Source organism: Pangasianodon hypophthalmus, chromosome 4, assembly GCF_027358585.1.
Source record: "Pangasianodon hypophthalmus isolate fPanHyp1 chromosome 4, fPanHyp1.pri, whole genome shotgun sequence".
In the NCBI taxonomy this organism is placed as follows: domain Eukaryota; kingdom Metazoa; phylum Chordata; class Actinopteri; order Siluriformes; family Pangasiidae; genus Pangasianodon; species Pangasianodon hypophthalmus.
The window spans coordinates 11,698,637-11,712,120 of record NC_069713.1 but is presented as its reverse complement, the minus strand read 5'-3'; the positions used below and the strand labels follow the sequence as shown (position 1 = coordinate 11,712,120).

Below are 13,484 nucleotides of genomic sequence, written 5' to 3'. Positions count from 1 at the left end.
TGCGGCTTTGTAAGAGAAAGGTACCAACAAGTAGCCTGCACCTTTTGATTGAAGTAGGCGTGGTGGATCATAAAAGACCAAAAGTTCGCTCAGGTGCTGTGGTGCGAGACCATTCAGTGCTTTATAGGTCAGTAGTAGTATTTTATAATCAATGCGAAATCTGATTGGGAGCCAATGCAGGGTGGATAAGATAGGGGTGATGTGGTCATATCTTCTGATTCTAGTTAGAACTATGGTTGCTGCATTCTGGACTAACTGGAGCTTGTTTATGCACTTACTGGAACATCCAGACAGTAAGGCATTACAATAATCCAACCTAGAGGTAACAAAAGCATGAACTAGTTCTGCATCATGTGGTGACATTATATCTCTTATCTTAGCAATATTTCTGAAATGAAAGAAGGCTATCCTCCTAACATTATCTACATGCGCTTCAAATGAAAGACTGGAGTCAATAATCACACCAAGGTCTTTTACTGCTGTACATGATGAAATAGAAAGGCCATCCAGTGATAATATGTAATCAGAAAGCTTACTTCTAGCTGCATGTGATCCTAGTACATCCAGGGTTTAATGTCCTTTACACATTCCTCAATCAAATTTCCTTATTAAGCTGGTGTCTCTCGTCTGGCTTTGCTGAAACATACAACTATGTGTCATCAGCATATCAATGGAAGCTAATACCATGTTTATTAATAATTTTACCCAGAGGTAGCATATATATATATATATATATATATATATATATATATATATATATATAAATAAAGCAGTGGGCCTAAAACAGAACCTTGCAGAACACCAAACTTTACCTTAGTATGCATAGAGAAGTCACCATTTACATCTACAAACTGATCAGACAAATAAGATCTGAGCCAGGAGAGGGCCGTTCCCTTAACACCAATAATATTTTCTAGTCTATCAAGGAGAATAGCATGCGCAATGGTATCAAAAGCTGCACTAAGTTTAAGAAACACAAGCAAGGAGACACAACCCTGATCAGAGGCCAGTAGAGGCCAGTAGTAGTTCATTCACTAGAGACAGTGCTGTCTCTATGCTATGATGAGGCCTAAGTCCTGGCTGATACATTTCATGAATGTTGCTCCTACATATGTATGAGCACAACTGCTGTGCTACAACCTTTTCTGTGATCTTGGAGATAAAGGGGAGGTTTGATATGGGCCTATAGTTGGACAACTGACAGGGGTGGAGGGTTTTTTTAATCAGGGGTTTGATAACTGCTAGTTTAAAAGATTTAGGTACATAGCCAGTGTTAAGGGAAGAATTTATTATTTTTAGAAGAGGTTGCTCGATTTGATTGCTTCTGTAATTATCTGTTTGTAGAAACATTTAGGTAAGGGATCTAGTATACAAGTTGATGATTTTGATGAGGAAATTAGTGAAATTTAGTTTGGGCTCTCGAAGGGGAGCAAAACATTCTAATCGCTTATGATTATAATATTGTCTACAGGATCAAATTGCTGGTTTTAAATTTCTAGACTGTATTTTGTGCCTGATATTTTCAATTTTGTCACTGAAAAAATTCATGAAGTCATTGCTGCTACATATTGATGATGTGCTGTTTCTGTGGTGATCTTATTCCTAGTTAATTTTGCTAAAGTGTTAAATAAGAATCCAGGATTATTTTTTTATCTTCGATTAGGGTGGAGAGATATGTTGATCTAGCAGCATTAAGAGCTTTACTATAGCTCAGGAGGCTCTCCTTTCATGCTGTTTGAAATCCTACCAATTTAGTTTGATGCCACTGACATTTTAATTTTCGAGTGGTCTGTTTTAAGGTGCTTGTGTGATCATTATACCAGGGTGCTATTTTTTTTCTCTCTATTTTATGTTGAAGTGGAGCTACATTATCTAGCATATAGTAATAACGATTAGCTCAAAACTTTTATACAAAATGAAAACATAGTTCAGAAATACTATTATCTAAGTATATATTATTATAGAATGGTTCATTCTGCAAATATGTTTAGATTATTTCTAATGGCATGAAAGCTAGGTGACAAACCACTTGTGCAGCCTTAAAAATGCAGACAAAGTGGGAAAATGTTTCACATGCATGAGTAAATGCTGAAACCAATATTATAGACAGACAATAAAATGGACAACAATAGGGAAATTAATGAAGATCACTGTATTTGCTCTTTTTATTCCACATCTGCCTATGAAAACATGGCAGTGAAATCTCATGTTAACTGTATATTTAATCTTTCTTTTTACTTATTGAGTTGCCAAACCATGTTGTAGAGGCACACCGCCACCTAGTGAGTGTATGTCTGAGTGACTCCTGTACTGGGGATCATTTACAGTGCGTTGCAAATGTATTCAGACCCCTGATAATTCTCTGATATTACTGAATTACAAATGGTACACTGAAATTTCATTCTGTATGATATTTTATTTTAAAACACTGAAACTCAGAATCAGTTATTAAGTTAACATTGCATTTATGTTGGGAAATATTTTATGACAAATAAAAAACTGAAATAACTGGCTTGTGTAAGTATTCAAGAGCCACCTTTCATTACAATAACAGCTTTAAGTCTTTTGGGATACACACGAGCTTTGCACACAGTGTTGGAGTGATTTTGGCCCATTTTTCTTGGCAGGTTTGCTCCCGGTTGTTTGGGTTGGTTGGGTGACACTTGTGGACTGCAATTTTCAAATAGTGCCACAGATTCTCAATGGGATTGAGATCAGGACTTTGACTGGAACACTGTAGGATATTTACCTTATTGTTCTTGAGCCACTCCAATGTTGCTTTGGCCTTATGCTTGGGATCACTGTCCTGCTGAAAGGTGAATTTCCTCACAGGCTTCAGTTTTTTAGCAGACTGAAGCAGATTCTCTTGCAGTATTTCTCTATATTTTGCTCCATCCATTCTTCCTTCAATTCTAACAAGTTGCCCAGTCCCTGCTGATGAGAAGCATCCCCACAGCATGATGCTGTCACCACCGTATTTCACTGTAGGGATGGTGTGTCTTGTGGCATGGGAAGTTTTAGGTTTGTGCCACATACGGCACTTTGAGTTTTGGCCAAAAAACTCTATCTTGGTCTCATCTGACCACAAAACCTTTTCCCATATCAGAGCTGGGTCACACTCATGCGTTGAGATGGTAGTTTTTGAGTAACGGTTTCTTTCTAGTGCTCTTGACATGGTTGACTGGTGCACCATTATTCCACTCCCAGCCACTGAACTCTGTAGCTCTGTCAAAGTGATTGTTGGCCTCTCTGTAACTTCTCTCACAAGTCTCCTTCTTGTTTGGGCACTGAGTTTTGAGAGGCAGCCTTTTCTTGGCAGTGCCTGGGTGGTGTGATGCAGCTTCCACTTCCTGATTATTAATCCAACTGTACTCCCTGGGACACTTAGATATTACTTTGTACCCTTTCCCTAATCTATGCATTTGTATTACTTTTACTCTAACTTCTTTAGCATGCTCTTTGGTCTTTATTTTCCTTCAGATTCACAGCCTGACAATGAGCCTTCAACAATGGTGTTTTTAATCCAGAAAATGTGACAGAAAAATTAATGATTCACAGTTGGATGCCAATGATAAGGTAATTGTATCCTCATTAAGGTAATTTCTTTCATTGGTGTAAACTGGAAGCTTCCACAGCACAGGGGTTGAATACTTACGCACGCAAGATATTTCAGTTTTTTATTTTTCTTAAAACATTTCCCAAAATAAATCCAATGTCACCTCACAATAATTGACTTTGATTTTTAGTGTTTTAAAATATCACACAAAATAAAATTTCATCATACTATTTGTAATTCAGTAATATGAGAGAATTTCAGGGGTCTAAATACTTTTGCACTGCACTGTAGTCTACAGGTTCCCAACCATGTTCCTGAAGTACTCTGTCCTGCATGTTTTAGTGTTTCTCTTTCTCCCAGCACACCTGATTCTTCTAATCAGCTAATTAACAGCCCTTCTTGAGTTAAATCAGGTGTGTTAGAGCAGGAAAAACACCAGCCCTGTGTTTAGGCAGGGGGTTCTCCAAGAGCAGGGATAGAAACCTGTGATATAGTCAGTCAGTGAGTGAACTCCCATTCTAAAACCCTCTCAAATCAATCAATTGATCAATAAAATCAAAGATACAGATTTTAAAATTGGTTTATTTATGCACAAACCATTAATGATGTTAGAGAAAAGAAAGTTTATTGTAGTATAACATTGACTGTATAACCATTACGTGCAGAAATAGATCCTAGCCTCAACAGTGACTTCATCATACCAGGATTTGTCCTCAATGAGACACTTGTATTCTCCTTCATCAGAGACTGGGAGAGCTGAGAGTTTTGAAATATTTTAGGACAGGAATAATGCCACCGGATAAAAATATGTACCACTCGCAGAAAACCGCAAAGCAGCACATACAGTTTGCGGGTCAGTGCGCGCGCGGCTTCTGCGTGTCACAGTTTTAATGTGCGGCTCAAGAAACCCGCATGATAAACTACACCATCTGCTGAATAGCAGTATCATTCGCACAGATGGTCATCGGGAAGATCCAGGGGATTGTGTCTGTCCCTAAAAATTCTTTCCCTTCTTATTATTTGCGCTCCGAGCTCCAGAGGATTCTCCACGAACACTGAAGCCATCGCTACAAGCACTACAGGGTTAACTTTCCCGCGTCAGATTTATCACTTTGCTCCCAGCTGATTGGTCCAATCTGGGTTTGAGTTCTCTTAGCCAGAGTAAAAGCTGCTCCGGAGCAGGTCAGCCGTGTAGTGTAAGTTACCATGGCGATGAAACCCGCTGAAAACTAACCACCTTGTCGAGACCGGAAACCAGAGTTTACTCAAACTAAACGCAAACTTATAGACATATAAATAAATGTACTTAATTAAATGTATTTATATGTCTATGATGCAGACTTGCCTGTTTAGTTACAGAAACAGACTTCAGCGCTGGTGCTGGGTTTGATAAAACAGGGCAGAACCAGGGGCCCGTTTCAGAAAGGAGGTAAAGTGAAAACTCTGAGTATGTTAACCCTGAAATGTGGGAAACTCTGGGTTTTCCGTTTCAGAAACGGAGGTATCTCAAACCCGAGAAAGCAGGGTAAGTCAAGCCAGGTTCTGAAAGAGAGGCATACCTGTCAACATTGGGATTTGAAAATAAGTGAACACACACACACACACACACACACACACACACAAACACGATTTTTTTATTTATTTATTTTTTTAATATTGACAGTGACAGTACAAACAACCTGTTGTGAGGGATTTAGAGTATTAACAAGTTAAACATAAAAAAAATTAAATGAACTAAAACTAAATGACAATACATAAATAGAAAAATACTAATAATAAAAAATAAAATATGTTTCCTTTTCGTTTTGACTCAGTTGGAGGGTCCACACACGCCAACATACTTGCACAAAGTTTTCGCCTTTTTTGCAGGTACTCCAGCGCCATCTCTCTCACGTTGCTCCATGCTGTTCTTCTTCTTCTACTTGTTTTATTGGCGGGTGCCGTTTGAGTGAGTTCTGTAGATGTTACAGCTAATGTTCTGTATACTGTCACCTGCTTTACCGGAGGTGAATGTAACAAACATATCAATTACACCCAGTGGGATTTTTTTTTATAGAAAGATTAAAAATACGGGAAAATATTTAAACGGGATGATAGCGGGATAGAATGGTAAAATACGGGAGAAAAACGGGAAAAACGGGAGGGTTGACAGGTATGAGGAGAGGTAACCTATACTCTGAGTCAGTTACCGTGGTAAATTACTCTGTGCAGTTCTTTCGGTCTCCTCCCCTTTTTCAAAGTGGAAGCGGTGTTTAAATACCTCATTCATTGCACATATTTCTGTCTTGCAGACTGTCTAAAAAGTGAGAATGGCATGTCTTTTTACAGAGGATCCTGTAGATGAGGAGGCTGCATTATTTCGCAGGGAGTTACATTTACGTCGGGAGAGGATTTTGAGGCCCCGAGTGGATTTTTTGTCATATCCTCATGCATTTTTATTTGAGTGGTACCGTTTTTCTAGACAGTCAATTGAATATATCCATAATCTCATCCATCCTTACATCAGAAACATCAGCCATCGTGGCTGTGCTCTTACATCCGAGCAGATGCTTTGTGTTGCTTTACGTTTCTTTGCAAATGGTAGTTTTCTGTATAACATGGGGGATGCAGAGCACATTAGTAAGGCCACTGTATGCAGAACAGTAAGGAAAGTGTGCCTCGCTCTCAAACGCTTTCTGCGGATTTTTGTAATGTTTCCTGGGCACAAACCCCTGAGAGTCATCAAAGAGGAGTTTCACAGGATTGCAGGTTAGTGGTGTAGAAATCATTTTAAATGAGGCTACTCTGAAAATGATGATCAGTTAATAACATGTTGCTGCGACTTCTGGAAGTAACCTAATAATTAGAATTCCCTTCAGGATTTCCACATGTGGTTGGATGCATTGATGGCACACACATTCCCATCACTGCACCCTCCGAAAATGAAGCTGACTATGTCAACAGGAAGTCTGTCCACAGTATTAATGTGCAGGTACACTGACTAACCTACTGTTTCTAATGGTCAAAGATAACATCACATGCTGTAATCATCACATGTGATGCTGCACATATCATCACAAATGTGGAGGCCAAGTGGCCCGGCTCTGTTCATGACTCACAAATGTATCGTGAGTCGACCCTGAGCAACAGGCTGGAATGTGGTAAGTACATGTATGCCCTATACACTTATTTCAATGCACATACGCACTACACACTTACAGGAGCACTTCTGCAGCACTAAAGCAATGTGAACTTTCTTACAGAAGAGATTGATGGCTTTCTTCTGGGAGATAGGGGTTACCCATGCCAACCAATAATAACCCCTTACCCAGAACCTGAACTAGGCCCCCAGCAGCACTTCAATGTGGCACACTGCAGGACGAGAGCCCGGGTGGAGATGACCATAGGCCTGTTGAAAGCACGTTTTCAGTGCCTACGTCACCTCAGGGTAACCCCTGAGAGGGCCTGCGACATTATTGCGGCATGTGTTGTTCTCCATAATATTGCCATAATTAGAGGAGAGCAACACCCTGCCCTACAAATACAAGACCCCGAGGAAGACCCCATCCACCCTGCAGATTTCCAGGATGGAAGGGTAGTCAGAGATGTTATATGCCGCAATTTCTTCTCAGATTAATCAACAAGCACCCACAAAAGAAACAAAATGAATAAATACAAATCACAATAATTTATTTGGTCTTCTTTATTTCCTTCAAATACAAAAGCAACTGTTAGATTTTCAAATTTTTCCAATAATTCATACAATTCACCTGTGACCATACTCTCACCTTTAGCTTTTCTTTCAGGATGTCGATTTCCAGAGCTGCCTTTTTGGATCTGGCGGTCCAAGTATAATTTCTTTGCTGTTTTTTTCGATTTTTTGAATAAGATGAAGTCTATATAACTCCTTAACTGGTAACTGAAAATACAGTAGATTAGAATTATATTATGTAGTTCTTTATGAATTGTACAGAATTAAACTCTGGCATTTACTGAACTGTGTTCATCTGTGCAGCAGAATTTGGTGGACCCTCCTCATGCTGTTCTTCCACACTCTGTGGGGGTTGAGGAGAGATAATATCTTAAATAACTTAAATATATAAATATATAATAATATTATCTTAAATAACTTAAATATAAACTTTGATTCTATAGGCTACTCCACACAAAAATGTGAAGAAGTGTGAATGTGTAGATTGTTTGATGTGTAGACACCATATTAATATTACCTCTGTAGGCCTCTCTGTGGCAGAAGTGGTTTCATCATCCTCATCTTCCTGTGAAGATTAGCATTTGGTTGAGTACACTTTATAATACTACTTGTCATAATTAATGGTTTATTTAGTAGGCTACTTACAACTGCCTAGGGTTCTGTTATGACAGGAGGCTCCAAAAGGCAGATATTACCATCAGAATCTGTTGGGACCAACAAAAAAACCCAACCCAAAGTGAAATAAATGCATATGAAAAATAGCCTATATATAAAAAAAAAATAAAATATATAGGTAGGCCTCTTACATTTTATGAAGGCACTTGTATCCTGGGGAGTGACTGGCTCTGATGAACTCCCTCCTGGAATTCCCTCTGCCACTGGCCTTCCAGTGTTCAGGCTCAAGGCCATTTCCTCTGTATTTGTGAGTGGGGGTGGTGCAGGTCCCCCCTCCAGTTTTGCGAGCCTCTGCCTTCTTTCTGTTGGCTAAGTAGAAGTCAAATAAGAATGAACATTTAATCGTGTGAAAACAGCATTACACCCATGTCAAAAATGCTGCTGCACTGCAAGACACTGGATGCTATTTAGTTATTTAATGTCAAATGTCTGTAAATTCGGGTAGCCTACACCAATGATATGCTCAAGCCTTACCTGATTGAATTATGTTTTTAGATTTCATATTTAGTTGCTGCCATGTTCTTTTTATGCCTACAGGATTGCACCTACATGAAAAATTAGGTTCAATAATGTACTGTTCTTCTAGTTTCACTTATGATATTACAGCAGTGTTGGGTAAGTTACTCTAAAAAAAAGTAGATTAATGTGATAATTACTCTCCCTAAAAAGTACTGGATTATTTATTACTAATTGCTTTATAAATCCCATATCAACCTCAACCACAATACAAGGATAGACACAAAACTGTACTTTTAATTCGTAAAAAAATTCTGTATTTAATGTAATTGCATCACAAGTTACTTTTTCAGGGTGCTGTTGCCATGGTGACTCATAATATCTGCACTCTATTGATCATGGCTTTTTATAGTCGTGGTGCATGCGCTTAACTCAGAGTCAACCTACTTAGAGTTGACTGAACTAACTCATTTCAGCTGTTCTGTAACTGAAAACTCAGTTTCTCAGAGTAAGTCAACTCAGAGTTCAAGTTTAAACTCAGAGTTGGTTGAACTTCCTTACTGAAATGGGCCCCTGATCTTCACCAGCTACAGCAACAAGAGGAGCTTCTGGACCAATCAGCTTTAATTCCTGTTTTATTGTATTTTTTTTTTTTTCAGAAAAGAAAAAAAAAAAAAAAAAAAAAAATCCCCAAAATACTGTATATCAATACATTGCAACCGTTCCCCCTCTCTTTCAAAGAAGGGGCCGCTACAAAATATTTTGAGGGAGGGGACCACCAACCACTATAGGTACCTTCAATAATAACCACACAGATGGGGTTTACAAAATTATTATTGGAAATTAGAAAATGGCATGAACAATAAGGGCAAGTAAAAAAACAAACAAACAAAAGAAATCAGCAGGCCCAAAAACTTGTATAAACAGACCCATTTGGAGCAGAAGGTGTGAATTATGGATGAAAAGTAAACCTGCACGGTGTCCAATGTGAGACCCGGATGTCTTTTGATGGATGATTATTGTACTTGTCGTTGATTGACGACGATGCTGTTGAAGATGATGACGAAGATGATGATGATGATGAAGATACACATGTTGTCCAAACGAACCACCATCAACCACCATCCACCACGTGCTTCCAGGCAAACGTTCCTGACTTGAGTGTATAATCCCAAGGAGTCCACAATAGGGTGTGAAGTAGCAATCTTAGCATTCACACAATGCTTCCCATATTCACACAATGAGCATACCAGTAGTAAAACTACTAGTATAAAAGAGTCCTTCTAGAATACATGTTAAAAATGTTATAAAAGAGTCCTTCTAGGGGTAGCATGTTAAAAAATGCATTCAACCTGAAGCAAACATGAGAAACAAATTACAAATCATATATAAAGTCAACTCAAAAAAACCCAAGAACAAACCAAACTTTAAACACTTACACTGATTGAGCCTGAAACACACACATTTCTCAATCTGGACTCTTCAGCATTGCAGGTAGCATAAAAGGAAGGCCATGCTTCCTCCTAACCAAACAATTCTCTCCCTCTACTATTACACCTGTATTTAAGTTAGAGGAGAAGAGCAGCTTAGTGCCCCTAGAGGGCTGTAGTAGAGCAACCTACTGTAGACCTATAGTAACAGCACTATGGGCAGTTACAACATACATATGTAGATAGATATAGATATATATAGATATATAATGTGTAGTGTGTATCAGGACAGACCTTATTTAATTGTACTTTGATCTATACACATTATTTTCAGATGTGGAAGAAAGGTCATAATATACATGCTTTTTTAATTTGGTTTGTTGCCTCAACCAATAGCTACAATTGTCAAGAATATAAGAGTAAGGCTGTCAGAACAAATTTATTTATTTAAAGTAAATATATATATATATATATATATATAGGTATAAATATATATGTAAGGTCCCATGTACTACTAATTTACTTAATTTGTGTCCATCAAAACATGTTTCCTAAACCATCTGGCTAAATAGATGGCACTTTTAACCATTCTCATACATAGAATTTTGCCTGTTCATAATGTTATAACATGGCTTTCAAGCAGCTGAATGGCCGAATTGGAGAAAGCAGGTCAGGCTAAAATGTTAACGCTGGAGAGAAGCTACGCTACACCGCTTCAGCGTACCACGAGCCCTCTTCCTGTCTGCTCAATGTCTGGATACTGGAAAGGAGCTCACTGCTGGATACTGGAGAGGAGCTACACTACACTGCTTCAGTGTACCACGAGCACTCTTCCCGGTGTTGGTGAGTGTTTTGTCATCTGCTCATTCAGCTTTGTCCATCTGTATCCTTGACAGGTTGGGTAACTTTCGTTTTTAAAGGCTAGCTGTTGTTGACCTTACTGGGTTTTGGCTAATGTGGTACTGCTGTGACTGGTGTGGTTTCTCCACTGTCTCGCTTAATTGTTTTCATCTCCGTCTGGCTTTATCATATGGTGAACACGATTAGCTCACCACTACAGTTCTCGAGACTTTTGGTTGTCCTTGCTCTTTGTATACTTGCCAGCAATAGTTCCACCATGACCATAAGATACCTGCCATCACAACTCAAAGTGTTAAACCCGCATCCACGCTTAGATTCTACACCACCTGAGGTATATTCATTGCTCCCCAAAACGGTTTTTGTTTGTGCATCACTCGACTCCAACTGCAATCCCCTCGATCTGTACAAATAGCCTGGATTTAGACATGCTGTATGCACGATAAACTTTGGTTCACTGAGATATTTAGCTAAAGACAAGCAGTACTGTGATATTCTCACAACATCTGATTGCCATAGCAGTAAGCTGGCTCTATTAAATTGCTGGTCCAGCTTCGCTGCTAAATGATTTAGTTACTGACAAAAGTCTGGATATGCCTCTATTTACAGAAACTTGGCGAAAACCCAATGATTATTTACACCTCAATTTGGTTATTCGGTGTGGTTACAGTTCATGGTAGGGGTGGTGGGCTTGCTGTTGTTTACTGCAAAAAAATCAAAATAGTTAGCGATGACTACCATGATATAACATCTTTTGAGTATTTGGAATTTAAGGTGGTTGGTTCAACACCACTCCTTATAATACTAATCTATCCACCTCCAAAATGGAATCAGACTTTTTCTCAGAACTTAGTGAACTCATGCTTGCACAACATCTTCACCTGTAATACTACTTGGTGACTTCAACATCCATGTGGACACTGATTCTGTTAAAACCAAGGAACTTATGTCAGTACTGGAATGCTTTAACCTTAAACATGTCAGCTTTCCCCACCCATTCTCGTGGTCACACACTTGATCTGATCTGTTCATCTGGGCTAAACAATGTTTTAATTACTGACTCACAGCCTGGCATTTCTGACCACAAGCTCATTGACTTCAGTGTCACTATTCCCCTATAAAAATCAAAACAAAATATGCTCATATCTTGTCGTAATCTGAAAGGGATTGACCCAATATCTTTCTCTTCCAGTATTCCTCCCATGACTGTGACTTACAGTCAAATGGTGCCACGAATCAGATTTCTCTATACTATTTTGCCTCCATAACTTAAACAGAAAGAAAAAAGAGAGACTGGTGAGGGAAGGACTGTATATAGCTGCTATAATGTAAGTGATAACAGGAACTAACTCCTGTGTTGGGAAACTTACTGACTGTTACTGTTACAAAGAGCTGACACTCCTTCTATAAATGTTATAGAAACATGTCCTAACAGAAAACTTCACCATATCAGTGATTATTACTGAAATATTCAGATTCATGTTGTTTTAGAAAGTTAATCAACACCTGATGATTTAAGAATTCCACCCTGTTGAGGTATAATTATTGTAATCAACACACAATCTCTGTTATTTTTCAGGTGTGACGTCACAGCTCACACCACATATATGCTGCTTGAAATGTCAGCTCCCACAGTGTAAAACACCTTCCCGCATCCCTGGAGACAGAAGCTGAGCATCCACCCAATTCCACTGTGTGTGTGCCAATCTCAGTATTTTCCTGTGTTGTCCAGGAGTGGTCCAAGGTGGGCCATAGTTAGTCCAGACCCCACCTATCACCCGTCACCACTGATGGAGAGGATGTGGAGGTAGTGAGCACATACAAGCAGCTGGGGGTGCAATTGAATGACAGACTGGATTGGACCATCAGTACATCCTACTTCATAATCAGAGAAATATACAGATAATCAGAGATAATCAGAGCTTTACAGAAATGCATTATGCACATCGCACTTATCTGTTTTCTCACCGGAATGTGCAAATGATTAACGCAATAGTGGGTTTGTTGAGCTCTGTCCAGCTTCTCTCAGGGAGAGACTGTAATTGAGAACATAGTCAGTTGGGGCAGCTCTCATCTCATTTAATATCCTTCTTCTGTGCAGTCTTCCTCTGTATACTCTTCTTTCTCCTCTTCTCCCCTCTCTCTTCTCTTCCTACTGCCTGTCCTCTATCTCTTTCTATCTCTTCCTCACACTTTCTCTACTCTTCTTCCTCTCCCAACTCCTCTCTTACTTGTCTTCTTCCACTTTCTCTAAGCATCTCCATAATTTACAGTAACATATGCCGGCTTCAGAGTTCATAACCCAGTGTACACCTGTTTGATTGTAAATGTGAATGTTATGTAAATCCGAAAAGACTGCAAATTGAAGTGAATTTGAACCTTCCTGAACAAGTTGTGTATGTTATGTTTGGAGAAAAGGCACAGACACGTTTGTGATTTGCGTAAACAGAATCAGAATGAAAGTTAACATTTGGATTTCTGTATCATGGCTTTAGGTGGCTGTGTAACTGTTTTGACAACATGAACATTTGGTCTGGAAACTTGTGTATGCAAGTTGTGTTTAGAGAAAATGGTGTATGTAATTTGTAATTTCTGTGACAGCACTGAAAAAGTCAAAAAAAAAAAAAAAGTGTTTGGACCACTGTATTGATGGTTTCGAGAAATTTACTTTAGTTTGCAGAAAAGTGGCATATGGATTGAGAAAAACTGTATTTGTACATCAGATGGCATTTGTGGAGCGGCCTGCATTTATTCGTGGATTTCTGAAACATTTCACCCCCTTACTTGTGCAGTTCAATCCACTAATGTGTGTATTTTT

The 13,484-nt window shown here is 38.9% G+C and overlaps 1 protein-coding gene and 1 long non-coding RNA gene across 5 annotated transcripts; one reads left to right on the top strand and one right to left on the bottom strand.

The window, feature by feature from the left end:
• The first annotated feature begins 5,332 nt into the window (after window positions 1–5,332).
• LOC113540343 (putative nuclease HARBI1) lies at window positions 5,333–7,172 on the top strand. The gene is made up of 2 exons (XM_034303278.2): window positions 5,333–6,696; window positions 6,799–7,172. Exons 1-2 carry the CDS (start codon window positions 6,657–6,659, stop codon window positions 7,170–7,172), a joined length of 414 nt encoding a protein of 137 aa, XP_034159169.2. The 5' UTR covers window positions 5,333–6,656.
• A 67-nt stretch (window positions 7,173–7,239) lies between these two features.
• Window positions 7,240–9,910, bottom strand: LOC113540371 (uncharacterized). Of its 4 annotated transcripts, none has more exons than XR_008301638.1 (6): window positions 9,818–9,904; window positions 8,054–9,661; window positions 7,893–7,951; window positions 7,765–7,812; window positions 7,534–7,590; window positions 7,240–7,454 (listed from the first exon to the last, which is right to left on the bottom strand). It is a non-coding gene; the product is annotated as an uncharacterized LOC113540371 (long non-coding RNA). The 4 variants fall into 4 exon arrangements; XR_008301637.1 differs by having other exon boundaries at window positions 7,241–7,454; window positions 8,054–9,730; window positions 9,818–9,910; XR_008301636.1 differs by having other exon boundaries at window positions 7,259–7,454; window positions 8,054–8,231; window positions 9,350–9,910.
• Between the last annotated feature and the right edge of the window lie 3,574 nt (window positions 9,911–13,484).

What these genes read in the sequence shown, in the direction of transcription:
- LOC113540343 (XM_034303278.2), top strand. Translation starts at nt 6,657, where the DNA reads ATGTATCGTGAGTCGACCCTGAGCAACAGGCTGGAATGTG. An exon ending in GAGCAACAGGCTGGAATGTG is followed by an intron (nt 6,697 to 6,798) that starts GTAAGTACATGT and finishes ACTTTCTTACAG; the next exon opens with AAGAGATTGATGGCTTTCTT.